The sequence below is a fragment of the Hippichthys cyanospilos genome, chromosome 10, assembly GCF_059441005.1.
Source record: "Hippichthys cyanospilos isolate Australia breed blue-spotted pipefish chromosome 10, RoL_Hcya_1.0, whole genome shotgun sequence".
NCBI classification, from domain to species: Eukaryota; Metazoa; Chordata; class Actinopteri; order Syngnathiformes; family Syngnathidae; genus Hippichthys; species Hippichthys cyanospilos.
The window spans coordinates 17,262,710-17,287,500 of NC_142378.1; the positions used below are offsets into that span (position 1 = coordinate 17,262,710).

Sequence of the window (24,791 nt, forward strand, 5' to 3'; positions counted from 1 at the left end):
TTCTTATTGTTTTGCACAGCACGTTGGCCAGCTGTGGCTGTTATAAAGTGCTTAACAAATAAAGTTGGATTGGATTGGGTTGGATTGGATTCTCAACATGTCACACATCCAAAACTATGTCCAAACAAGTCACGTTTTTTGTCTTTCTTTGTTATATGCAGAAATAAAAAAAACATTTTTGCAGTGTGGTCCAAAGGTTCGGAATAAAAATGATTAATTGGTTCATTCCCAATTAGAATCAATTTATGAAAAAAATCCATTGAAAGTGTTTAAAATACGTTTATTTAACGTTATTGACGTTTATCGTTTAAACGTTTATTTTTTTTTTCCGTTGAAGCGGACACAGTTGTGTCGCGTTAGAAACAGCTTCACCAGTTGCTTCTGGTCTCATCCTCCGATTGGCCACCAATACCGGATATGGTGGCCGATTGGCTGTGAGCGGGTCGCGTTCCCATTCGCCCAATGACAGCTCCTCGTGAGAAAGACAGCGCTGCGAGCGTGACCTCCTCTGCGTTCACCTCTAATGTGCAGCCATGTTTCGCTCTTTTCGACTTGTCCAGCAGCTAAAGTGCAACTTGCGGACTTTGCAGTGTGTCCGCGCCGATCCTAAAATCCCCGTAAACACATGCAGAATGGCCAGCTCGGACTTCAGGATCGAGCGGGACACGTTCGGTGAGCTCAAAGTCCCAGCCGACAAGTACTACGGCGCCCAAACGGTCAGATCCACCATGAACTTCAAGATCGGCGGACCTTCGGAGCGAATGCCGCTACAGCTAATCCACGCCTTCGGGATCTTGAAAAAAGCGGCGGCCCAGGTCAATAAAGACTACGGCCTGGATCCTAAGATCGCGGACGCCATCTGCCAGGCGGCGGACGAGGTGGCGGTCGGGAAGCTGGACGATCATTTCCCTCTGGTGGTGTGGCAGACTGGCTCCGGAACCCAAACCAACATGAACGTAAACGAGGTGATCAGCAACCGAGCCATCGAGATCCTGGGAGGGCAACTGGGCTCCAAAGATCCGGTCCACCCCAACGATCACGTCAACAAAAGCCAAAGCTCTAATGACACGTTCCCCACGGCCATGCACATCGCTGCAGCCACGGAGGTCCACCAGGTTCTTATCCCGGGCCTGCAGACTTTGCACGACGCACTGGCAGCCAAGGCACGTATACAAATATGTACATATTAAGCAAAGGCGCACACCACAACAACATGATGCAAAACAACAGCAAAATCTTGCATCATCTGTCTGCAACATTACATTATGACACTGTAAATCTTTGCTTTCAACGAGGAAGAACGGGGTTGAATGTTCTCCATCAATGTTTTTTGTGCGCCCTGTTCCAATGGATTTTGTTTACCGGGTGTTTTTTTCACCAGGGGTGGGCATTTTGCTTTTTTTTTGCATGTCCATCATTTACAGTCTCGTTGGTACTTCATTGAAATACCTAATGCATTTTTATTGAACCACACAAATAGAAAATAACTCCAGAAGTGTCCGAATTTCCTAGATTCAGAAACATCTTTTATAAAGTTGAAAAATAAATAGCTCTCTGAAAAGTTTCTATAGAAAAATACAGTTCAAGTTAAATATATCGACAATAACTTGTCTTTGAAGTTTGATAAAAGTCATGGTGATGAATCCTGAGGTGGGACCACAAATGTTTTTATTTTTTGTTTCTGTTGCTCCGGTGCTGATTTACCATTGCGTGTTTTGCACACAGCACTTCCTGGTGTCGTTGACCAAATGACCTACTGCCTGACTACACTTTTAGACTTATGCGCGTCCATCTGTAGCTAGGGTTTTAAAAAAAAATAAGAGAAAAGTGTGAGAAAAGGTGGGGCACATGTGCAGCCGTCTGCCTCTTTCACCTGCGATCAAACCTGGAAACGGAAATATGTCATCAGCAAAACCTGAAGTACTTCTATCGGCAAAACCTTTCCTTTACACAGGCAAAACAATAATCATCCATCGAAAGACAACAATCTCTTAACAATATAGAGACTATATATAGACAGACATAGCATTATTTGAAACAGAAAACATCCTGTTAAATCAGCCATAAAGGCAACACATTTACATCGATTTCTTCATATCGGCATGTCTGATTAAAAAAAATGTCAGATACCGATAAACGTCAAATTTCCAGATATTGGTTTGATAATCGGTCGATCTCATGGAACCTCTGCATGGAACCCCATTTGTCGTTGTTTATTTTGGAAAATGACCCAAACTGAAATCAGTGGTTCACCAGCCAAACGTTAACAGCACCTCTGTCATCACTTCCATCATATATACGTATTTAGCTGCATTTTTATAGCCAGTTGGTAACGCTTGAAGATGAGATTGTAGAGCTTTGACATACTGTGAATAGAATTGTTGCATTTGATGGTTTAGACTTTAGAGGAAGAATAAAAGCAATGTCTGTTGGTAGTCCAGGTTGTCTTGTAACTAATATTTTTTTTGATTAATTATGGACAGTTGATTAATGGGTTGAGTCATGTTAATTTCTTTTTAATACTTTCCCAAATCATCTTCCGTGATGTAAACAATTCTGGCTTTTTATTTCACAAAACATTCGCAAAAAAGACAATATTTTTGTAATGTTCTGACTTGAAACTTGCGCCTGTGTTTTTCCCAGGCTGAGGAATTCAAGGACATCATCAAGATCGGTCGCACGCACACACAGGACGCCGTGCCGCTGTCACTGGGCCAGGAGTTCAGCGCATACGTGCAGCAGGTGAAGTACGGCATAGAGCGGGTAAAGGCTGCCATGCCGCGGGTGTACGAGCTAGCGGCCGGCGGCACGGCCGTGGGCACAGGCCTCAACACGCGCGTGGGCTTCGCCGAGAAGGTGGCGTCCACAGTCTCCGCCCTGACCGGGCTGCCCTTCGTGACGGCGCCCAACAAGTTCGAGGCGCTGGCGGCACACGACGCCTTGGTGGAGCTGAGCGGCGCGCTCAACACAGTGGCGGTGAGCATGATGAAGATCGCCAACGACGTGCGCTTCCTGGGCTCGGGCCCGCGCTCGGGCCTGGGCGAGCTCATCCTGCCCGAGAACGAGCCGGGCAGCAGCATCATGCCCGGCAAGGTCAACCCCACGCAGTGCGAGGCCATGACCATGGTGGCCGCCCAGGTGATGGGCAACCACGTGGCGGTCACGGTCGGCGGAAGCAACGGCCACTTCGAGCTCAACGTCTTCAAGCCCATGATGGCCAAAAACGTGCTGAACTCAGCACGCCTGCTGGGCGACGCCGCCGTCTCCTTCAGCACCAATTGCGTGGCGGGCATCCGGGCCAACAAGGAGAGGATTGGCAAGCTGATGAACGAGTCGCTCATGCTGGTGACGGCGCTCAATCCGCACATTGGATACGACAAGGCGGCCGCCATCGCCAAGACGGCGCACAAGAAGGGATCCACGCTCAAAGCGGTGGCCGTGGAGCTGGGCTACCTCACCGAGGAGGAGTTCGACCGCTGGGTCAGGCCCAGTGACATGCTGGGACCCAAATGAAGCGGGTTGTAGTTCATCAAAGACGCTTAATTTAATAGACGGGAATCATGGGAGCGCGATCACGGGTGCGCCGAATGGGAATTGGAAGTCGCAATGTCACAGCACACAAGCGTCACTAATGGGGGTAACAGCTGGATGGATTTTTTACATCATGTGCCATGCTAATAGTTTCCTAATGGACTGTGTTTGACATGATGGTATGTATGAATTAAAAAGCTTGACTGAAGAATATTTCACATTTCTTCTTTGACACACCTAATGAGTGATATTAAGGAAAAAAAAGTAAAAGAGAATTCGTTTGGATGGGTAATGTTGCGCTTTTTAGAAACAGCCGTGCATTTTTAACACGCTTTCACCAATAATTTATTTTTGATAGTTATTTTTCAAGTATAGTGAATTTTGTGCGAGTAAAATATTTAGGATAAATACATTTAAAAGAAAGTTTTGAAAATTAAGGTTTTCGTTTTTAGTGAACATTTTTTTTCATTATTATAGAAAATATATTGTAAATAAAATGTTATATATTAAATTAAAAAGAAATATATTTTTAGGGAGGGCGACTCAGTGGCTCAGTGGCACGTCTGCCTTAGAGTCCCAGTTCAGAGCCTGCGTGGGTTCTCTCTTGGCGTTGCGGCTTTTTTAAGTAGAAAACACCCCCCCACCAAAAAAGAGTGTCACTGAGAAAAAAGTTTGTATTTTTCACGTCATGTTGGGGGGTTAAAATAACTACGAACAGCAGGAAAAGGAGTGTTTATTGCTGCATTTACCGTAATCTCTCCAAAGCTTCCACAGGCGCCTGCAAAAAAAATACACGCACAGAATTGTATTCCCAGGATATATGTGTAATTTAGAGGAACTACGGGAAATGCAGCAATAAACACTCGTGCTATCTATAGGCATGGCGACCTCCGGAGGAGTGCCACCTCAATCTAACATAATTTAATAACCAGACCTACGATTACATTTAAAACATACGGTTGGTCGTTAATAACACATTTATTTGCAAGATTTTGAAATTTATAATCAATTTATTCCTTTTTTTTTCAATGAAAAACGGTCTAAATCTTAGTGTCACTTTAAAGGGAGGAAAGTTGATTATTTAGTTCAAGGAAAAAAATGCCTCTATTTGAGGATTGTATATTATTTTGAAAAAAAAAAAAAACAGGCTCCGATATTTGGCACGATTCAAACCCTTTGGGCTCAGACACGCAAAATGTGCGTTTTTGTGGAGTTGAGAGTAAAAATGATCCAAAAATAAATTCTATTACTCTTGTGGACTTGTAAAATCATGCCAAGATCAAGAGACACGCTTAATAACGTACAGATAAAACGACATGCATTCACCCCCCAACACACCAGAGCCATCTCATGGCAAATAAATGAACTGCATTCATAGTCAACTGCCACAATATTAAAGGGTTTAGGAACTTTTTTTTTTTAAATTATTCTATACTACTACTACTAATGTACTTTGAATTCCATGATTATTATGCATTAATATAATTATGTATTTAATACAGTTTTGATGAATATTATATATATATATATATATATATATATATATATATATATATATATATATATATATATATATATATATATTATATTATATATATATACACACACACACACACACACACACACATACTTAAAGGGTTTCAGAGCATTTTTGAGGGGGAACAGATTAGCCTATATACATATAAAAAGCAGCTCTTTTTCTGAAAAATTTAGGTTATGAAATGACTTCCTTAACAAATTAATCTCTTAAGTAGAGGTACCACTGTAGTTTCCAATAAGATGGCGATGAAATCCCAAGGAAGGTGTTTCTCACTACTCTTTACAACAGCACAAGACACTCATGACTTGCAGAGTACAGGAAATGAGAGCATGTGATCATGAGAAGTAACTTTAATTGTCAATACATAAAAGTGGCATAGCATAACTTTCGAAAAAGAAAAACGGAACATTTCCATCCATTTATTTGGTCCAGCTGACTTTAGGAATATCGTAATGCTCTGTCAGGTTGTCCAGGTGGCGATTGAAATCCTGCAATAAATGAAGAGAAAAATACCAAGTGTCAGACTTAAAGCCCAACTTTTTTTTTTCATGATTTGAGCTCTTTGTCTTGTAGTCCAACGTGTCCAATGTGCAGTTTTTTTTTAGCCACCAGGGGGCAATCCACCAGTAAAGCAAATATGTTTATCTGTTCAAGGTGTCAATATATGGAACAACTATGAAATAGAATTGAAACCATCCAGGCTCTGATCTCAACAGTCATCACTTGGGTAAAGAAAATCCCAAGTAAGAGAATCAGCAAATCTTCTCAGAGGACTTCCATTTCAAACAAATTGGACAAGTCCAAAGATGACGAGGATGTTTGCCCAAATGACAAGACACTCTTGAAGTATTGATTTTGAGTTTGAACCGCAATTTTACTCTGCAGTTGTCGATGTCATGTTGAAAATATGTTGGTACTAAACATGCAGGCACGTGTAGTACGTTGAAGATAGGATGTTGACGTGAGCAGTCAGTAAAAAAAAAAAAACCTTCCATGTTGCAGCTTTCTACGACTTATAGTCTAGTACTGCTTATCTGTGACCATTTTTTTTTTCCTTTCTCAATTTTTGCTGCTATGGCTTGTATGCAGGTGCAGCTTATAGTTTGAATGTTGCGTTAAATTAACTTATGTGTTTTTAATGACTGAGCTACTGGGCAGAACTGTCTGGTAGAGGACCCGAGCTTGAAGGAGATATTGCCCTATTAAAAAATTTGGATGTGTGCGTGTGTGTGTGCGTGCTTGCGTAAGTAGGTGTGTGTGTGTGTGTGTGTGTGTGTGTAACAACGTACCTCCACTCGATGTTTGTGCGTTTTGGAAGCTTTGTTCAAAATTCTCTCCATTTGCTGTGGAAAAGAATTCAGAACAGTTTGGAGGACAATTTGAATATTTTACGGGTAAAACTGGTCATTTAAATATTGTATCACTATGTTTTCACATGTGTCATCTTGAAAAATATAATTGGATTCCATTTTGAGTTTAGAACTTTTTTTTTTTGGCCTAAGCAATGACATGCTTCTCTCACGGCACCACCAAATACATACACATACCCTTTTTTCTTGCATCTTGTCAAAGGCGATTTGCGCAGGGGTCCTTTTGTCAATGTATGCCCGTTTGTCTTTAATTTCGTCATCATCCTGACTGGCCGCCACCTGTTCCATGCGATGCTTGCTCTCCTTGTCCTTCTTTTTCTTCCTACGACAAAGTCAACGATGCTCAGTTCTGATTGACGGTGTGTGAGATGGTATTTACTAAGCACTAGTTCCATTCCAGCAAACGCTCATTCATATTGGGAAGTTGGAATAGGCTTCATTGAAAATAATTTCATAATACTTAAAAATCATCTCGCTCACATCTTGTATACACATTTTCAAATATTTGAATACAAACATTATATATTTATTGGTGTAATTGGTGGGTGCTTTACAGACAACTCACAGTACAGTAGAAAGCTGTGCGATTCTGCACTACTGACTTCGCAATTACGACAACCTGAGCTGTGTCAGTGTTGTGTCACTGGCTAATATACTAACGATGGCGTTATGAGGCGGGGAAGACATTATTTATAGTTCCAAGGTTTAACAATAGTTAAAGCCAAATGCTGAATTTGTTTGATGTACAGTTAAAAGTGATCGAATAACAAGAAATGTTGTCAGGTGTTGTTGTTAGCACGAATGCTAAAGCTCGAACGACGTGAAATAAAAAAGCCAAACTGCACCGCCTCAACCAAGTATAGGTTAAAATGCTCGTGAAGGGAATAGTCACTGCGTTTTACTTACTTTTTCCCAGAAGAAATACTTCCAACACCCTTAATTTTCAGGGCACTTTTCTGTACATGCTCATACTCCGACATGTTTTGTTTTTAAGATGCTGGTGCTCTTTCTTCTTCTTTGGTATTAATGGAAGATGACAAAGTCGCATTGAAACCGCTTAGCGTCATCTGGACACGAATGATAGTAAGACAAACAGTAGAAAATTACGGCTTTATTTTAAATCATCCAATCTTTAGATCTTGATATTTTTATTTACATATAGTGTAATAAACATATTTACGTTCATCAAAATGAAAAAAAAAGTTAGGATAAGAATAAAATAATGTTAAAAGATGCTCAGTACATATAATGTGTACTTCCGCCCGAGGGGGTCAGTAAATAACATTACAGGAAGCCCCCCCTGTATTTTTTTCAATACAGTACACAACGCTGCACTGTTGACGTTCACATCACACTTTAAATGCCCAGACACGCGTCCTTTATATTTAATATTACATTGTTGATTAATTATATATATAAATTAGGCACATTGGGTGGGATAAATCTAGTTAGTTGGGTAAATTCAAATTTATTTTCACACACTAGCTAAAATATGGAGTAGTGCGTCTGTTCGTCAACAGGGGGCAGTGAACAGCTCTTAGGGCCAGCGTCACAAAAGAGTCAACGGAAGTAGAAGACTGAATGTCAACTTGTACTTGTGGTATGGTACGCTAATGTTGCATGCAGTACGCGAATTACTGCGAAAATGTCCAGCCACACTTTATTTAGCGTCGCATCGTTCACTAAACACATCACAAATAACGTGTCACTGCTAACCATCCGCAGGAATAACGCGTTAAACAAGTTACAAGCGTGCGGATATGCGAAAAGAGTGGGTAAGTAAATTAGATGGTCAGTAAAAGTGCATTTCAATTCCGTATGTTTCGCTAATAATAACAACGTCTCTCATCCAGTCGTTAAAGGCAAAGGCAAGGGGATGGCTAAAGAGGACATGAAAGGACCAGAGGTGTGCAAAGATCCAGTCAGACTGACTTCTTATGCTGTGGGGGCCAACATCTACAAACAGGGAGAAGACCCAAAGCTCAAACCTGTGGAGGAATATCCAGAATGGTGCTAATCTTTAATCTCTCTTCTTTTCATTTGGGTGTACTGTTGTATTCCTGTCCCATTTGGCCATTAATACAAATAAGGTAGCAAATGGGGTGAGACATGATTAGATTTATGTTTCCATCCATTCAACGTAATCTCATCCGCTCATGGTTACTGCAATGTCATTTTGCCAATTGCACTTAGCCACAAATTAAAAACAAATAAGTCTTTTGCACAAATTTCGACCATCCCCACCCCATGTAGTGAGGGGGCTCAAGATTGTATACTGCATTCCTCTACCATAAAGATGACACATCACAACTTGAATGTTTTCTCCGTGCAACCCATGTTTAATAAGTTTTCTTCCATATATCTAGCCTAAAGTTAGTGTTTTCTTCAGGCTTTTTCAGTTAAACCTGGAGGGGCCGCTCAAACTTCATGAGCTAGAGGAGGAAAACTGGGAATACTGGAAGCGTCTCCGAAAGGAAAACATTTGGCGTCACAACAAACTGCATAAAGGGAAGAAGTTCTAGACTGGCACATGTTCTTTCAATGATGTTTGTATTGAGTGACTCTCGTGTACATGTTTTTTTTTTCTTTTCCAATGCCATCCATCTTAGGATTTGTTTCGCATTCTATATAGCTCTCCACTCTAACGTGAGTCGTCGTCCATGTCTTCCTTTACTGAATACATCTGGAGGACATTCTTGTGTAATTTCTATTTTTTTTTTTTAAATTGGTTACCTTTATTAAAATTCCAATGGATATTTTATAATGAGAGATTTTAATTCATGGTTTTTCCTTTAGCATTTTCATGTTTTTAAAGTGCTCAAAAAAACAAAGCAGACAAAGCAAAAGAGTGCTTTTTTTTTTTAATGGGAACAATCATATGATGTGGAAGGACGTGAAAACAAAAGTGTCCATTGCCCAGCCGAGGCCAGCTCTGACTGAGTAGACCGGACTGTTCATTAGGTACACACAGGCAGACAAATGACATCCATGGCACAAGCTATCAAAAGAATTTAGTCTTGACAAAAGTAATGATTAGTTTCCATTAAATATTCATTTAACCATCGGAGGTTCAAGCTACAAAATTATATTCCCTTTAATTGTGTTTCATTTCTTGATTAATTTCAATCGTATTTATCACTTCTAATGTAATATTTTTTTAATTATCATGTATCATTTTTGTAAGATTTATTCAAATTGTATTCATTTAATTTTTCAAGTCTGGTTTAATAGATAATATATTTTTAACTTTAAAATTTTCAGTTTGTGTAAGATCATTCAAAAGTATATCATGGGTCATTAATGTCCAATTTGCAATTGAATTCCTCATCACTTGTTTGCAGTTCTGCTAAGAGATGTCATTAGCCTGTGCATATGTACCTAATTAAATGCCCATCAAGTGCATCGCTATCTCTGCCATCCCTCACACACATGCGACTGCCTCGACATCGCTCCTTCCTCTCGGTCGTGCAAGTATATCTCGGGCTCCGGTTCCGGGAGGCTGTGCTGTGCCGAGCCGGGTCTGCTCACTGGCGACTGGTCTCGCCCGAAGCCGTGTATCGGTGAGGAGGCGGGAGATGCCGCGCGCTGCTCAGGAGAGCTGCGCTCAGATTTGATGTGCACGTCGGGAAAGGGAGGATGTGTCAAGGTGGAGGAAAAAGACTGAGAGGGGAAAGAACAAATCCCGCTGGACATCCTGGGAGAAACAATGACAGGATATTGTTAAATCACTTGACGGGCATTTACATTCAATATAAGAGCAATTCAAATTAAGCCTGTGAAAATAAAGCTGAACAATGTATTATGGCAGTTGTACACACACATTCAATTCTATATATTAGTGGTAGAAACGTTTTGGTATTTCAGTGACTTTCTGTTTTAACAGTAAAAAAGTTTAGTAAAGTATTACCAACAGTTCTGCGCTTAATGTGGGTTGTGAGCATAATGCATTCTCACCCTTGATTTATATGAGAACCATGAGGCTGGTGTGCTGGCTGCGTTGTTGCCCAGGAGTTCACCGCACCACGCTGCAGACTCACCGAGTGATAGAAACCTGCTTGGCTGTACTCTTGATGAAGAAAAATATTAAAATATGTAGGTTATAGAGTGTATCCTGAAAAATTTGGTGGAGGGGGAAAAGTGCAAGCTACCAGAAGCTCCAGGGGAGGTGAGGCCGTAACCAGCCAGAGTGTGGCCCAGCAGCCCGGCTTTGCCTATGGCGCCGTGTAGGCCCGTCTGGTATAGAATCGCCCGGCTCACGGCTGGGTTCGGGCCGGCGCGTGAGCCCTGATTGGCCGCGTCTCCAGGCAGGGTCAGAGGGGATGGGGGCGGGGGGGTCTTCGGGTCGAGTCCTCGGCTCATGTGGGAGAAGACGGGGTAGCCGATACCTGCGGAGGGAAGTGAAAAAGATGTGAACAACTCCGATACCATGGCACTTCTTCTTTCTCTCACACTTTTTCTTGACTGTGTAACTCATGGCACTTCAAATTCTCCAGACTGTTGATAAGTTTAAAATGGCATTTAATGTTGAATATAAACACAATTTGTGATATTTTTGTTAACTGACACTGATACGGATACTCCAGGAAAAACTAAAACAAATGATAAAACAGAATTGCAACTATGATTTTTAAACAAAATAATTGATTGTCAATTGCTTTTTCTATTAATTGATGAATTGGATAAGGGAATGTTTTCATTTCAATTAACAAAAACAGGATTACATTTCAAATTGATAGAACAAAAAACAAAGTAATGATGATACACTTACTCCAGTGGTACAAAACATACAGAAAAACATGGGAAAAAACCACAAAGATAATTATTTTTATAAACGATGACAGATTGAGGAATATTTATTATTGACAAAGTGAAAATCTGAGGATTTGGACACTTGTAACCCTTTCACTACCGATTTTTTTTTCTCTTGAAAAATAAAACTTTTGTGTGGGATACTTGGAAAATTAGTTTCAAAAATCCCACTTCCATAGATTAGTTTTATAGTAGCATATTATCAATACTGTATACATGAAAATACCATTAAAACTGTAGATCCCATAGAATTTGATACTTGTACAAAAAAAGTCATAGAAGTGGAAATTACTTTGTTGCCAAACACGAATATTCGCACGTATAAAAATGTAGCTATATATACCACTGGGATGCATTCTCCCACCGAGAAATACCACTGGGACTGTATATCCCATAGACCAAAATACCTGTACAAAAAATGTGCCAGTGAAGTGAAAATGATCACCAAACACCTACAATACATATGAATCAGTTTATCTATAGTAACACACAAATTATCAATATATTTCCACAGTACTAGATGGTTAACTGATGAGAAATTGTACAACACAACCTACCTTGTTGACAATAGGCCCGCATTGGCTTGTGTATGGAAAAGTTGCTAGTAGCCACTAGAATGTGTAAATACGTGTGTAATGAAATGCTTGGATGCCATTTCATGCTATTGTTAGGATTCCTAAACCCACTGCCATTTTTTGAAAATAACTGTCCCAACAGGTGTGAAGGGGTTAAATGAAAAAAGCTAGTTCAACAATTAATGGATCATCAAAAATCACTATCACCACGCTATCACCATTTAATAGTCAATTAACTGATTAATTTTGCACTTCTATGCTAAAACTAAAAATATTAAAAAACAAAGCTTTTTTTTTTTCTAAAAGAAAACTAAACAAATGAAAACAGAGAATACTACTAGCATCTATGATGAAAAATCCCAAATATGACAACTCTGGTCCTGTATTGTAAACTGTTTTAAATGTTACAGTGGAGTCATTTGTGATGGCATTATCTCAAAGACAGGTGCGACAACAACTATAGATAGAAACCAAAGGTGGCAGGCTAGTGAAAAAGTCAAGTTTCATAAAATACATTCATATGCATGCACATGTACCACACACTTCCTGTGAGGTGACGGACAGCTGCGCACACGGTTTCAGAACGATGGGAGCAACTTGTGTGAGGCTCGCTTGTAAATCAGACAGCGAACCGATCAGACTTCCATACCTGAGTGATGAGGCATGAAGGAAGCGTGAGCTGCGGATGGAGCCGGGCTGGCACATTTCAAAGCCGGGGGCCTGTGGGGTGCCACGGCGTGTCCAGATGAGGCGGGGAAATTGCTCTCTGACACCTGGAAGTGCGCTTCCCCGGAGTGCATGGACTGAGCCTGGAGAATGACATGATCACACGAACTCCCCAATTAGCCTGCAGCTATTGAGTACTTTGGTATTTGGACAGCCTACTGAAAATTCGATCAAATAATCGAATATTCGGATAAAAATAAAGAAATATGTATGATTAGTTGAGAAACAATTCCAAACACGACACCAAATAACACAACAATGTCTGGTAATGAAGACGATAGAACGTGATTACAAAACAATATTTTGTTCACGTCGGGAGCTGCACTGTGTGACAGCAAGACAAAGACAAGTCAAATCAGCTGTTAGGCTGGCATGGTGTTGAGAATAACTTAAAAATAAAACATTTCAGTCCATATGGTATTTGGCGAGGTAACATTTATTGTCAAGTTGGGCTTCCCACCAAGTTGGTGCCTTGTTTCACTGTCATGCGGGTTATCAACAATTGTTTCTACGATTGGCTTAATTGATCTTTTCTGGCATGTACACTGAGTAAGTGGGAATAAGTGGGACTCAAGCATTTTTTGATTCGAAGTACTCAAATTACTTGAGTGATACGTTGTACTTTCTTTGTCAGAATGTTGTCTTTATGATAGTATGCCCAAAACTGTGTTTGTTTGTTGATCCAACAATTTGTGACTGTGGATAACATGCTCGCTAAAGTTTTAGTTTATTCTTATCTTCAGCAAGTTACATGGCACTGCCTAGAATGCATTTAGCTCATTAGCATTTTCGTTTGTGCCAGGTATTTCCCTTTGGTATATGTTAGCAATAGCATATGCAAAGGCTTTGCATTGATAAGTCGCATTTTGCTAATTAATGTCTTGTATTAAAATGAATAGCATTTGTGATTCAGTAATATGATTAATTTAATCAATGTAATATGTGTGCATTTTTGTTCATGCTGAGGCGGAAGCTTGTCAAGTTAGTCATTAGTAAGCTTATTTTATGTGCAATTACAGTAGTAGTAAGTAAAAAGTTCAGATATCAGATTTCATACAGGGGCTGTAAAAGTAACACGTTTTTGGCAAAGTAAAATGTACAAAGACCTGAAAAAGCTATTTAAGCATTTGTACTTTATTATTTCAACTGGCGATTGCGCGTGCCTTTGTATGTCCGTGTTTGCGTGTGTACTGACATAGAATCGCTGGAGGTCTGCAGACACATCCACTTCATCACCATATTGATATTTATGACCGGTCACCTGCATGCTTTCCTCGCCATCAAGCTCCGAGGCGTCCAGTTCAAGGCCTTTCCTCCTCAGAGTCTGATGACAAATGCAAAATAAGAACCAAGAGGGGGAAAAAAACAACAACAAAACAAAGCGCAAAATTCATGTCAAATTGATGAAATCTCTTGACCTCCAGTATGTCTGTGTTGGTGCGACTCTCGTGCGGCTCGCTGTACTCTGTGTACTTGAGCAGAACCTTGTCCATGTCAGTGCTGGCGTACTGGAACAGCCGGTTGGTGCTGTTGAAAATGATGAGGGCAATCTCGCAGTCGCACAGAACGCTCAGCTCGTACGCCTTCTTCATCAGGCCGAACTTGCGCTTAGTGAACGTCACCTGTGATGCATTTTTTTTTCTTTAAATCACAACACACTGCCACCAGACAAGAATCTCAAAAGGTTCATACACACGTTACCTCTTTCAGTGCAAAGCATTATTGGAAAAGGCAACCTGGAGCGTGCCAGTATATTTAGCATTTTCACTCATCTTTCAAAGCCGACAGAATATTGTGTGCTATGTCTATGTAAACATGAGACACGGGTAGTATCACGAAAGATTGAATTCCATTCATTACTTAAAATTACAAGTATGTAATGCAGGGGTGTCAAACTTGTTTAAGATTGCGAATCACAAGGAGGAAAATCCATCCAGACCAATAAAATCACGGTATGTATTTATCTAACTTTAAAACAACAGTTTCACATGTAGTATTCTTTTTGAATACCGTCCAAAACAAAACAAGTAAAACATTACAATCAATCATAAAATATTAACATTAGAATTAATCATAAAACAGGCTTAATTTATAAAAAAATTCTGATCATTTTTAGACTTTACAAAATCATCTCGCGCGGGCTGGATTAAACCCCCATAACATAACGTATGTGTAGTATGTCAATTACGACAGTGATCAATTGGCAATATTAGATAAGCACTAATCAGGGGTGTCAGCTACCGAAAAACGTGTTTGACGAGAATTTTCTGATTTATTATTTTCATCACTATTTGAATTTCTCATCTATGGTACTGAAAGAGTTAACTGTACTTTCTGCCATCTTATGGAAGAACATTTATAGCAATTATTCTACCTTTCACAATCCATAACAGGTACAGATTGACCCCAAAAACCCAACATACAACATTTGAAGTAAAAAGACATATTAGGTGCAATTGGAAACTTGTCTACGGTCACCTCCTGTCACACTAAAGTGCCTCAGCAGATTGTTTGAGACTCATTGCAGGGGTCAAAAAGAAATAATTTGTTGCTTGGCTCACCTGTCGGTTTCTCTGGTCCAGAATGCGAGAAATTTGTATTTTCTTTCTACCCATCGTTCCTGTGGTCAGAAACCATGTGAGAACAGGAGAGCATGTGAGAGAATACGACAAGTAAAAACTTTTATACTCCATATCAAAAGTTTCAAGTGCCACAATTGACATGTTTATACTAATCCAGAGCATATTTTGCCAAATTCATGTAAAAAAAAATAAAAATCATAATGTAATAGTTCCCTCAAATAAGATGTTAAAATCTGGTGGACATGGTTAACACATATGAACTTCGTCATGTGGTACACACTAATGAGCCAGGTGAAAACCACCAGGTGACGCATGAAACATTTGTAAGGAAAAAAAAAAGTTATTGCATTTGATTAATGACTGAAGGGAATCAAAATATCACTTGTGAAGGAACTTTTAAACCTACAACAGAACTAAGAATAATTGATTGTATCAATTAATTCTAGTTTATTCGTCAGGGAACATTGCCAACTACAGTCCATGGTTTTCATATACACAACGCGAAAGCAGTGACTTCTTGACAGTGGATCTTTCGAGCCGAGATTGTACTTGGAAGTCGCAATTATTTTCCATAAATCGCATTGCCTGGTTAGTATCTTGACAAATTGGATAGCAAGGAAATAAATAACTTCACATGTCTTTAATGACATTGTAAGAGCACGTATTTTTATAAAGTAACAGTCTAAAGTTTGGCAACACCCTCTGTGTGTTTTTCAATGTTTAAAGTTTGCTCAAATATACACAATTCATTACAGTAGTCAATTGTCTTAATATTAGATAAGCACTTTTCAAGGGTGTCAGCTGCCATCCATAGAAAATGTATTTGATGTGAATTTTATTATTTATTATATTTATTACTATTTTAAAAGATGAGAATTCTCGTTCACTGAAAGCATTACCTGTACTTTCTGACATTTTGTGGAAGAACTTTTATTTCAATTACAGTATTCTACCTTTCACAATACATTACAGGCACAGATTTACGAAATAAAAAGATACTTAATACTTAAGGCATTGACATTATGTACAAATATTTCTGGCATACTTTGGTAAACAAAAAGATGTTGACAACTGAATTTGTTTCTTAATTGAGCTTCTTCATAGTAGGTACCTCTCACCTAGATAGTTGCACACATTTTTTTCTGTCAACTTTATGATGTGGAATGACTTTCAGTTAACACCTGTGCATTTTCAAGATTTATGTACCCGTTTGTTATAATTTGAAATTGAAGGTATTTCCAAAGTTTTGACTGGCATTGTATGTGTTTCTATTATTTATGCTAAGTGTGAAGTGTTTCAAAGATTGTTTTGTATTCGGAAAAATAATGCCAATCCCAGACAGTAGAGGAATAAACAAAGAGAAACATTTCTATTGCCATAATGTCATTTACAATTTTCTATAAGTGGAGGGGCACCTCAATCTATTAAAATCTGAAATCCGATTAAGGCCATAAGGGTAAAAAACAGGTTCCTAACAATAATGCAAATCTGTGATGTCAACCTAATATGTTTCTGCTGAGATTTTCTTGCCAACAACAAAAAAACAGCTGTGACTTGGACAAATAGACGTCATCGTGCACACCACAATCCACTCATGTCATCACGAATGCTGCCACTCTTCAGTTCCCATCAGGGCTTCTCAAGGCCATGCATGAGAGAAGAGTGGGTGGCTCATACAGGTTCAACTTGCCTTCCTCCTATACACAATTTTTCTTCAACCGCTAGCCTCTTACTATTGGCCAAACCACCTTTAAAAAAAAAAAAAAGTCATCCATTACATATTTTTAGCTAGGTCTCTTGGGGACAGGCAGCGCGGTCAGGCACTGCTGCCTGCTCGGCCCGACCCGACTCGGTAAGCCAGACGGCGTGGGTGTCAGACTGTGTGGACTTCAGGGGCCACGCTAACTTTAGACTGCATCGCCTCATGGGGTTAAAAATACTCCATGCTCTTAACGAGGGGACTTGCGATGCTTTCAAAGAAATGCATTGTTTTCCCGTCAGAAATGCATTTGCTAAAAAGTGTACAGTACAACGCATGCAGAAAGGCAGGGAATTAAATGGTCAGTTTATTTGAAGAACTTTGTCCATATTGTGTAAGATTTACTGGCTAGGCGATTTCATCGGTCAATATTAGCCCCTTTTTTAAAATCAGCAGTTGTCCACTTTCTTTTTTTTAACATTTCAGCATAAAACAATGACATTGAAATATAGTCCCGTGCCCAAAAGAATTTTTCAAAAAAGATCAACTCCTGCCAATTTTTCTCTCTCCGCTGCAAATACGAAAGGGAAAACTATTTTGAAACAGTGAAATGTGCAACACGGTATTTATATCTTTTTATTAATGCTGCAAGGAACCAATATTTGAATAATCGATTATTGTAATGGAATCAATGAATCAGATTGCAGAAAATATTTTTTCATGATTTGGTACCCTGTTTGGCCTTAAACATCAGCAATTCAGCTAATATGTTCATCATTGTTTTCCAAAATAAAACCAGAGTTTGGTAAGTGTCTAATCTGAATTCAGCACAATAATAGCCTGGTTTTTATTATTTAGACAATTGTAGGTCTTACAATAGTTAATCAATTATCAAAAATAATGATCAATGAATTTGGTAATGGATTAGGTGCCGCGTAATTATTTAATTGTACATGTTTTATACCAATAAAAACAATTCTTTATTGGTTATGTGATGAATTTGCACTAAATCAGGCTTATATCTAAGGAAATGAACAGTAAGATATTGATATAATTTTACAGTAAGATATTGATATAATTTTACACTTAATTCTACACTTAATTCCCTTTAAAATGATATGCAATACCTGGAAGTAGCGCAAAAATGGATGAGGTTATAGCACTTTGAATATTGCTGGGATAAAATCTCTAATCTTGAGAAAGCAATTTTAAGGTTTTGGCACGATCTTTAAATCTTGCATATCGTTCACTAATCCCTTATACTCATACACTTCAGTTTCAAAGTCAACCTTTTGGCTGCTGGAATATGAAAGTAGAGACTTGGGTTTGTGAAAACGCATCAAAATGATATTTCTTTAATTAAATCGGTCATTTAATCAATAACCAGAATTTTACTTTGAATATGGTAAACCCTATGGAGCTCTAATAGAGTGGAAGTGAAAAAGCTGAGGTGAAATGTTGAAAGTGCAGTTGTTTCAACGCGTTATTCACCGAAACCCGGGTGCTATGGTAAGTTGAGCAACTTTCACTTACAAGACTGTTACAACTTGAGGCGCCATTTGTCCGCATATTAGATCACTCATGGACATAGGAGCTAAGAATATTAAAATTTTCCAATCATATTATTAATGGACTCACGATTGCCCATTTTTTACTGCAGAAATGTAGTCAAGCACACATTTTGAGTTAGTTTTAATATTTTGAAGTTTATTTTCTTTGTTTGACCACTGTGTTAAATCATTCATTCATTCATTTATTTTCTATACAACCTATGCTCATGAAAAGTGCAGTAAAGCTGGAACCTATCCAAGCTGAAATACGACAAGAGGTGAGGTACACCATGAACACACCACAGGAGAAGTCCAGAGGTAGGATTCATAAGCAGAACCTCAGAACAGTGCAGAAGTCTGCACTCTATCGAGTACCACCCGTCTGAACCCTTGACCTGTCTGTCTGGTCCGGAGGAGTTTCCACTGGTTTTCCCCCTCAATAATGCACATATATTTCTATATTTAGTGACATGTCCCCACTACTGATGAAGTCTTGGCGGATATGGGGGCAGCGTTTCCCACGACCCCTGACGTGTTCCGCATACACAGGCATCTTGGGCATTTGAGGAGGAAATGCCCACTATTACCTTATAAAGTGCTGAGATGTCATATTTACAGTGTATCAAGTCTTATCAATGCTCAAGGCAGATATTATTTGGGTATAATTTAAGCGAATGACAATGAGACATTTTGTAATAATTTTTCCCATACTTAAAAAAAAAAATAGGAACAATTTGATTTGTTCTAGAAGAATGCCTTTTAAAAACAAACTAAGCTTGGACTTGTAATCATCATCAGTTGTGATGCTACTAGTTACAGAAGGACTTATTTGGAGCATCTAAAACAATGGTTTTCAAACTTTTCCGGCCAAGTTAATTACCACCCAAAGATTCTTTACTCTAAGTGCTCCCTTCATTACAAGCAATACTGCAGTGTAGTCTCACCTAGTGTTCCATTCCTAAATGGTGAATTATTATTGTAAGCCACTGTAACATATTCTTACAGCATGTATGGGAGAGGAAACAATATAAATATGGACATGTAAACATGTAAATTTTGATTCTGCATATGTGCTGCTCAAGCCATTGTTTCATTTTAAAAAGAGATACATTTTTTGTAGGTCAAAATAAGGGCAGAATATTAATGGCAAATTCAATGTAGTTGGATGAGTTTGGGAAATAAATAGTTGGACATGGGAATGAACATGTGAATAAAAAAAAATCTCTATGTGTGTGTGTACGTACGTACGTATATATATATATATATATATATATATATATATATATATATATATATAGTAAAGTCCACACATGTGGGTCGTCATTTGACTAGTAAATATTTACCTAAGGTGTTGAAAATGGCTTGCTCTCTTGCACGATGCAATGCTAATGGTTGAACAAACTGGCCACTTTTGGGGCCTTTTGAAAAATGATGACTTTGAGCTAGGGAGTATACCGTTCGATGCCGGCCATATGTATGTACTTGTGCTGTACATATTGTAAGTAGGGCATGCCACAATTTATAACTCAATTGTTTTAATAGTCAAATGTTCAAACGCAGTTATTGATTTGATTGTGTTTGTTACTCATATGCATAGAAACTTGTTTAAATAAACCTTTCCTAATAATACATACTCTTAATATACTTTGATACAGAAGTTGATGAGCCGCGACATATGCTTTGCTAAGATTGGACAAATATATTCATGTTGAGATCATTAAAACAGATGTCAAAGAGGTTTGGGTGAATTAGTTGTGTGCTTAGTGTATTTTATGAATGTGTCTTTTTATTACATCGGACTCATATATTGTGATATTGTTTTATAAAACCTTTCATCATTAGATTGTAACTGTAGACAATATTCTGAGGACACACACACTGCACACCTCTATTCAACTGATGGTCTTTAAATATGCTGCTAAAAAAAGACCAAGTTACAGAAAATCCTATTCAAACTTTTTCTACTTTAAATGTGATAAATAACCAGCCCCAGTCAATTGAAAAAAGTATGGGGAGAATATAAATTAAAAATACAATAACCTTGCTGCATAAATATGCACACCATCAAAGAGAATATGTTGCACCTTGTGTGGCTTGGCAAAGCACTCAGTCTACTTGTGTGGAATTCTATCATGGCAAATCCTAATGTGGTGATTTTTGCCCACTCTTCTTTGTGAAAAGTATGTGAATTTGTCAGATTATGGGCATTGAGTAGACTTTTAATACCTGTATGTGTGCACACAATTGATATGTACATACAAATATACAGATACAGCATAATGTACAGAAAGCTTTTTTACATTTTTTATTTAATTAGTTTTAATTCCTGTAATCTTTCCATATATTGTAATACATCTTGAGTCCCTTGGAATGTGCTCTACAAATCTCAGCCAGTAGAATTTGCGTTCATGAAAGGTTTCAAACTGAAACATCTTGCTGTTCCAGTAGTAAATGATGTCAAATTGATTGGTGATCATGTTCTAAGAGAGGACAATTAAATGTGTTTAACCGAAGCATTTTTTTTTTAAGTTCACCTACATGAGTACATCCATCTCTTACATAGATCATAAACAAGATGTTTGCTATTGTGGTTATGTTTGCAGTAGCTGTGCACAGGACAAACACAAAAATAAACATGTTGATGACTTCGCCTCTTAGACTGAGCATTATTAGGGCAGAGGAAAAATTTGCTTGCACATGGGAGAGGGGTCAGGCAGTTCAATAATAGAGCTTTTGCCAAGTGCAGTAACGTGCAGGAAATATTTGTCTAATTTTAACAGGAGATAATTGAATTGCTTTGATATTTTTGATTGAGTCAGCATGGCAACAGGAGGGACTCTACCTTCACATGTATCCATCTGGATAGGATGCAATTTGCACAACAAACAGTGGACGGCACACTTCCAAATAAGTTTTATAAAAAGATTTCTGGGCACAATTTAACCTGTTGAACTGCTGACGTCGGTTTAAGAATAGCCTGGAGTTGCTGAGCATCTCTTTTTATTAATAAAGACTCTGCTTCTTGCATGGCAACACAAGTTATTTGGACATAGAAATGAAAAATACTGAAATCTCACCTCTCTCTTCTCACACTCGTCGAATGCGCCTGCACATCAATGAAGGCAAAGGAGACGTCCGATTCGGAGGATGAAGTGTCTGCAATAGTGTGTCAACGGAGAAGACAACTTGATGTAAGAGAGTGCTGCCCTCACACAGCTGGTTGATTCAACCCGCCCTCCACCTCCTCCTCCTCGTCCTCGTCCTGTCACCATGCATGCAAGCAAATCCTGCACACGACTTCCTTTTTGCCATTTTTGCATCAATGGACCACCTAGAAGAAACACAATGAAAAAAGTTACACTTAAATAACGTTCCTCTGGAATTTGTGTAGTTTTTGCCCCACCTTGACTTGAGTGACCATATTTGAGTAATGGTCGTTGAGCAATGGATAGTGACCAACTGTCAAAAAAAAAAATAGCCAACACCTGCTGCTGCTGCTGCAAAAAAAAAAAGTGCATTTTGAGTATTTATTCAAAACACACCTTGCAACAGTTCGCTAGTTAACACACAAAGCAAAACACCATAGATTGGCTAACAAAACAAGCACTGATGTCGCAGTAGTTTTAATCCTTTAATAGTACTTCTCAAAGTGGGGTTTGCAGACCCCTGGGCGTCCTTGACAAGACTGCAGGGGGTTTGTGAAAGAATTTGGGTTATTAATAAACAATGTATATTTCTATTAATTTCATTTTATATTAAATTGTGATTGCATTCATGACTCATCAATAAAGCAATCAAGTCAACCAGTGTAATATAATTTTAAAAATGTAGTAATTTTGAAATTAGTTGAAATAGACCTACAAAATCCAAACCAACGTCAAGGAGTTTGACCCTCACGTTTTTAGGTGTTTTGTTTTTCTATCTGCAGTTATTTCATTGTACAGCACTTTGGCTAACAATGATATTTTTAAATGTGCTTTATGAACAAAATTTAACTTGACTTGGTATCTACTTAGCAACGGATGCCTTTGTAGGACCGTCCACTTCGTCTAGTAAGGAAAGACAAAAGAAAAGCTGTCCAAACAATGAAAATACAAAGATGACTTTGCAAATCAAATTTGGATTTATTGAAAACAGTAATGGACAACCAAATTGGCTTTTTTTTGTTTTTGTTTGCGCAAATATTTGCAATGGGGGTCCTTGTAAAATTGGACTTCCTAAAGGGGGGGTCCCTGACTCCAAAAAGTTTGAGAACCCCTGCTTTAAGCAATTGAGATCTGAACACAAACAGTGCAGCAACACGTGTAAACAGACAATATAAAAGATGATGTAATATGCTTTTATTTTTTGCTATTCTTTCTCTAATGACTGCTCCATATTTTCTCTCACAACCATAGTTTAGAGAGGCTTGAATTATGAAATTCATCACTCTCAGCAATCCGTTGATCGACACAGAATAGCGGCCTCAGGAAATAGCAGGCAACTCCCTATTGTATCAACAACACTCGATTTAGTTATTTTGTTCAATTTCTATTCCATAGAGTCGATATATTTCGGAGAATCATTTTGACGTGCTGGCAAATACAATGTATTCTTACTTAAAAAATTTGGGAGCTTAGTTTCTAGTACAGAAGCAGGATGTCACCATGAAACTCCTGCGTCATTAATTGAGTTTTGAGGTCTGCAATGTATTCTGGTTCATATTTGAGCCATTATCTGTGACAGCCCTTCCAAAGAAAAAACACAAAAGAGCCTAATGGAAAGTCAACAGAATACATGTTGAGGGAGTCACTGCCGGAGCCAGATTCACTATTTTGAGGACGTGACAATGCGACACACTAAAAATAAGAAACATATGCAGTTGGACGCCATATACTACACTGACACTCGACTCAGACATTATCCCTAGAGGCATCTTTAAAAAAAAAAAAAAGTCTACGCTGATGCAACAGTTAGCAACAAATAAACTCCAGGGGATTGTGCACTTGACTCCCAGCGAGCTTGGGGAAATTGTTGTTGTTCCCCACGACAATGTCTGTGTGTACACAGAGAAAACACCAAACATCACATTACATGTACACACACTGTCAGCAGAACCTTGGTGGCATCTGTAAAGCTGACATTGACAATGGATTGGAAAGGATTTTTTTTCTAACATAGCTCTACATTTCTTGTTTTTCTGTCTGTTTCTACTTGATGCAAAAGCCATTTATCAGTTAGAAGGTGCCCATGAGGTTTTCCTGTCACTTTTCTGAAATTTCTCACTTCTGCTTTTGTGTTAGAGACAAGTTAAAGCAGGAGCCCCAAGACACAGCATTCACAAATCACCTGCATGAGTTTTTCCAATTTGTGCTAACAACTCTACTTATTGTTTGGCTTTGAGATGATTAATAGCAGAAAAAAATTCTAATCAACTGTTCAATGTTTCAGTACTTTTTTTCCCCATAACATGCAATTCTTAAACAATGATGTGGAAGACAAAATCCTCAGTAGGTGTTTGATTCATTTCCATAGACATCTCCTCTGACTCTTCCTGTCTTTCTATTGCAATCAACAAATTTAGTGTTATGCGTTACCAGGTCAAATGATATTAAATATTGATCCAAGAAGAATGAAGAAGACAGTTTAAAAACTGTTTTTAAAAAAAATGTTTGCAATAGTTTGTAACTATCTAAAGGTGTGATTTAAGCAAGTTATGCACAAACTATGGATGAGTACTTTTTTGCACAAGCTACTAATGTTAAATTTTTGGAAAAAGATGATTTAAAAGTCAGTATACATTATTGTCTCAACACTTTGTACCAGGATTATCTTGAACAAATCAAACGTTTGTTGTGTTTATTACTTTTATAAAAAATGACTACAATCGTAAAGTCCAACATCACTAGAGGAGAAAAAAAAATGGGGACCATATTTTCTACTCCTAGTTATAGTGTGTTTAAGATTGTTACAGAAATTTCATCTGAAAATCCAATTTGTTGTGTCGTGGTTGTCCCTTTAAATACGCATAGTTTTTTGTAAACCACTGCTTCCATATCTGTCACCAAGATTTAATTACGGGTATTAGACCACTTTGTTTAGCGTTTTTAGAAAAAGAAAAACACCATTGTGCCTGGAGAATTAGTAATCTGGGGATTGGACGCACATCACATGGGCCGACGGGATATTTTAGAGAAAGAAGGGAGACGTTCGCGCGCCCTCGGAATCACTACACTTGTCATGTAGGGCGCACTTTTATAGGGACTACTTCAACCGAAGACAGTTTTTAATTTTTTAAACCCGATAAGGACATGACACACGTTTACAGTCACCGGTCTATCGTTATTTTGTCTTTACTGGGGATTCTATCTGCGATGATGTCAGTTTTGTCCGTGGTTCTGATTTTCCAGCTGCAACCACAACACACGGC

The 24,791-nt window shown here is 38.5% G+C and overlaps 5 protein-coding genes and 1 long non-coding RNA gene across 7 annotated transcripts in view; 3 read left to right on the top strand and 3 right to left on the bottom strand.

The window, feature by feature from the left end:
* Nucleotides 1-465: 465 nt before the first annotated feature.
* On the top strand, nt 466-3,744 carry fh (fumarate hydratase). The gene is made up of 2 exons (XM_088424979.1): nt 466-1,163; nt 2,644-3,744. Exons 1-2 carry the CDS (start codon nt 534-536, stop codon nt 3,511-3,513), a joined length of 1,500 nt encoding a protein of 499 aa, XP_088281105.1. The 5' UTR covers nt 466-533; the 3' UTR covers nt 3,514-3,744.
* A 1,659-nt stretch (nt 3,745-5,403) lies between these two features.
* On the bottom strand, nt 5,404-7,494 carry fam32a (family with sequence similarity 32 member A). The gene is made up of 4 exons (XM_088425886.1): nt 7,348-7,494; nt 6,619-6,763; nt 6,361-6,414; nt 5,404-5,559 (listed from the first exon to the last, which is right to left on the bottom strand). The coding sequence occupies exons 1-4, from the start codon at nt 7,419-7,421 to the stop codon at nt 5,491-5,493; spliced, it is 342 nt and encodes a 113-aa protein (XP_088282012.1). The 5' UTR covers nt 7,422-7,494; the 3' UTR covers nt 5,404-5,490.
* A 510-nt stretch (nt 7,495-8,004) lies between these two features.
* On the top strand, nt 8,005-10,353 carry mrpl54 (mitochondrial ribosomal protein L54). Its single transcript, XM_088425103.1, has 3 exons — nt 8,005-8,216; nt 8,295-8,451; nt 8,831-10,353. Exons 1-3 carry the CDS (start codon nt 8,087-8,089, stop codon nt 8,961-8,963), a joined length of 420 nt encoding a protein of 139 aa, XP_088281229.1. The 5' UTR covers nt 8,005-8,086; the 3' UTR covers nt 8,964-10,353.
* mef2b (myocyte enhancer factor 2b) lies at nt 9,302-21,608 on the bottom strand. Of its 2 annotated transcripts, none has more exons than XM_088425100.1 (8): nt 21,460-21,608; nt 15,113-15,171; nt 13,970-14,173; nt 13,813-13,875; nt 12,475-12,634; nt 10,590-10,826; nt 10,396-10,507; nt 9,302-10,135 (listed from the first exon to the last, which is right to left on the bottom strand). In XM_088425100.1, exons 2-8 carry the CDS (start codon nt 15,164-15,166, stop codon nt 9,847-9,849), a joined length of 1,119 nt encoding a protein of 372 aa, XP_088281226.1. In that variant the 5' UTR covers nt 15,167-15,171; nt 21,460-21,608; the 3' UTR covers nt 9,302-9,846. The 2 variants fall into 2 exon arrangements, with proteins under 2 accessions (XP_088281226.1, XP_088281224.1); XM_088425098.1 differs by having other exon boundaries at nt 13,747-13,875.
* A 74-nt stretch (nt 21,609-21,682) lies between these two features.
* LOC148417368 (uncharacterized) overlaps nt 21,683-24,791 on the bottom strand; it is a 3,385-nt gene continuing 276 nt past the window's right edge. The window contains exons 2-3 of the long non-coding RNA XR_015866932.1: nt 21,786-21,876; nt 21,683-21,713 (exon numbers count right to left, since the gene is read on the bottom strand). This is a non-coding gene — a long non-coding RNA (uncharacterized LOC148417368). The remainder of the gene's footprint in view (nt 21,714-21,785; nt 21,877-24,791) is intronic.
* Nucleotides 24,529-24,791, top strand: part of tmem221 (transmembrane protein 221) — a 6,942-nt gene continuing 6,679 nt past the window's right edge. Inside the window, exon 1 of the mRNA XM_088425101.1 lies at nt 24,529-24,791. This exon is cut by the window's right edge and continues 177 nt beyond it. Coding sequence (XP_088281227.1) covers nt 24,673-24,791 — 119 coding nt within the window. The 5' untranslated portion in view covers nt 24,529-24,672.

Bases quoted from the DNA above. Each gene is read 5' to 3' on its own strand.
- fh (XM_088424979.1), top strand. From the start codon at position 534: ATGTTTCGCTCTTTTCGACTTGTCCAGCAGCTAAAGTGCAACTTGCGG. The intron at 1,164-2,643 runs GCACGTATACAA...TGTTTTTCCCAG, and splicing joins ACGACGCACTGGCAGCCAAG to GCTGAGGAATTCAAGGACAT.
- fam32a (XM_088425886.1), bottom strand. From the start codon at position 7,421: ATGTCGGAGTATGAGCATGTACAGAAAAGTGCCCTGAAAATTAAGGGT. The intron at 6,764-7,347 runs GTAAGTAAAACG...ACTTTGTCGTAG, and splicing joins AGTATTTCTTCTGGGAAAAA to GAAGAAAAAGAAGGACAAGG. The intron at 5,560-6,360 runs GTACGTTGTTAC...CATTTATTGCAG, and splicing joins CGCACAAACATCGAGTGGAG to GATTTCAATCGCCACCTGGA.
- mrpl54 (XM_088425103.1), top strand. From the start codon at position 8,087: ATGTCCAGCCACACTTTATTTAGCGTCGCATCGTTCACTAAACACATC. The intron at 8,217-8,294 runs GTAAGTAAATTA...TCTCTCATCCAG, and splicing joins CGGATATGCGAAAAGAGTGG to TCGTTAAAGGCAAAGGCAAG. The intron at 8,452-8,830 runs GTGCTAATCTTT...TGTTTTCTTCAG, and splicing joins GTGGAGGAATATCCAGAATG to GCTTTTTCAGTTAAACCTGG.
- mef2b (XM_088425098.1), bottom strand. From the start codon at position 15,166: ATGGGTAGAAAGAAAATACAAATTTCTCGCATTCTGGACCAGAGAAAC. The intron at 14,174-15,112 runs GTGAGCCAAGCA...AATGCATCACAG, and splicing joins TGGACCAGAGAAACCGACAG to GTGACGTTCACTAAGCGCAA. The intron at 10,136-10,395 runs GTGAGAATGCAT...TGTTTCTCCCAG, and splicing joins GGTTCTCATATAAATCAAGG to GATGTCCAGCGGGATTTGTT.